Source organism: Austrofundulus limnaeus, unplaced genomic scaffold, assembly GCF_001266775.1.
Source record: "Austrofundulus limnaeus strain Quisiro unplaced genomic scaffold, Austrofundulus_limnaeus-1.0 Scaffold3799, whole genome shotgun sequence".
Taxonomy (NCBI): domain Eukaryota; kingdom Metazoa; phylum Chordata; class Actinopteri; order Cyprinodontiformes; family Rivulidae; genus Austrofundulus; species Austrofundulus limnaeus.
This window is the reverse complement of record NW_013956201.1, coordinates 1-1,486: the sequence shown is the minus strand read 5'-3', so window position 1 is coordinate 1,486 and position 1,486 is coordinate 1. Positions and strand designations below refer to the sequence as shown.

Genomic DNA, 1,486 nt, shown 5'->3' with positions numbered 1-1,486 from the left:
CACTTGTTTATAAGAGGTTTACTGATGCCTCAGTTTGGATCTTTTAACCTTCCTGCTAAAAACTATTAAATGTCAGACTGAACATGTGCAACAAAGAAAGGAGTAAAAGTAAATGACTAAACATGAGCAGACAGTAAATTAAGACAGGAGGGGTCAAATAAAACAGTGAAATGAGAGTGTGGAACAACTGATGAGTGTGAGCAGGAAAATGAGACAGCATCCGTCTGAAAGTGAGGAAGACTTTATAACGTGTTGGAAATGAAGCTGAATGAAGTCAAAGGTTAAAGTGGTTCAAACCTCTGTGTCGTCTGCTTCATAAGCCTCGTTGTCATCTCCACTCCCCTCGTTACTGTCCTCTCCTTCCTCCCCCATATCACCATCTTCTTCCTCGTCTTCATCTTCTTCCTCTTCCTCCTCCTCATCCTCTTCTTCCTCCTCCTCCTCCTCTTCCTCCTCCTCTGCATAGTCCTATGATGAGCAGAATGTCTAAGTCCCAATGACAGGAAAAAAAAGTAAAAAATGTTCAGTGCAAACTCTACCTGCTCTTCTTCCTCTTCCTCTTCCTCCTCCTCGTCCTCTTCTTCCTCCTCCTCCTCCTCTTCCTCCTCCTCTGCATAGTCCTATGATGAGCAGAATGTCTAAGTCCCAATGACAGGAAAAAAAAAAAGGTAAAAAATGTTCAGTGCAAACTCTACCTGCTCCTCTTCCTCTTCCTCTTCCTCCTCCTCCTCTTCGTGTTCTTCACTCTCGCTGTCAGTTAAAATGACGATAACTTCGTGCTGCAGTGGGTCGGGGGTTTCGCTTTGGGTGGGTGTTAATAATTGCTCCACTGACATCGACTGGGAGGTTGCAGCATCTTCTGCTTCCTCCAGGTTTGAAAACTCCTCTGTCTGCTGAGCGAAACGTTGAGTAACCATGCACATCACTGGCAGGCAACTTAAAAATTTCCACACGTGAGCAATATATCACGATGTATTTTTTTAAAACGGGAGAAGCAGACCTGGTTCACTTCTGCACCATCTTGACTGTCTGTTGGCACCACCCCCTCAGGCTCAGCACTGTCCTCAGCCTGCATCTCCTCCTGAACAGATCATAAAGAATCAAGCTATCCAACAACTTTCATATCAAACACTCTGTTACTACAGTTAGCCCCTTTCTCCCCCTTACCTCCTGACCCACTCTCTGGTTGATGCGCAGCTTTTTAGGTATGGGAGCCCTGGAATTGTCCTCCTGAGCTGCCTCGGTGTCGATGGCCACGGCACTGCTTTCCTCCTCCTCACGAGGCCTCTTGGTCAAAGCAGAAGTTCCAGGTGTGGCTGAAACTAGAGTTAGGTGCTGGTAAATTATCTTTACATAAAACCCAAAGTTAAAACAAGCTAAATGAGCAGCGTGGGTTATAATTTTAAGACTTCTTTTTTAATACATAGCATCCTTTTTTTTTTTTGATCAATCAAAAAAAAAAAAAAATACATAGCATCCTGAGTAG

At 44.2% G+C, this 1,486-nt stretch overlaps 1 protein-coding gene across 2 annotated transcripts; it reads right to left on the bottom strand.

Moving 5' to 3' along the window:
• Nucleotides 1–706: 706 nt before the first annotated feature.
• On the bottom strand, nucleotides 707–1,322 carry LOC106511993 (nucleoprotein TPR; the record flags this gene model as incomplete). 2 transcript variants are annotated; one of them, XM_014000701.1, is given in 3 exon segments in its annotated part: nucleotides 707–893; nucleotides 1,001–1,081; nucleotides 1,168–1,322. In XM_014000701.1, coding segments are annotated over 3 exon segments (423 nt in total), but the record flags the coding sequence as incomplete, so codon positions are not given.
• Between the last annotated feature and the right edge of the window lie 164 nt (nucleotides 1,323–1,486).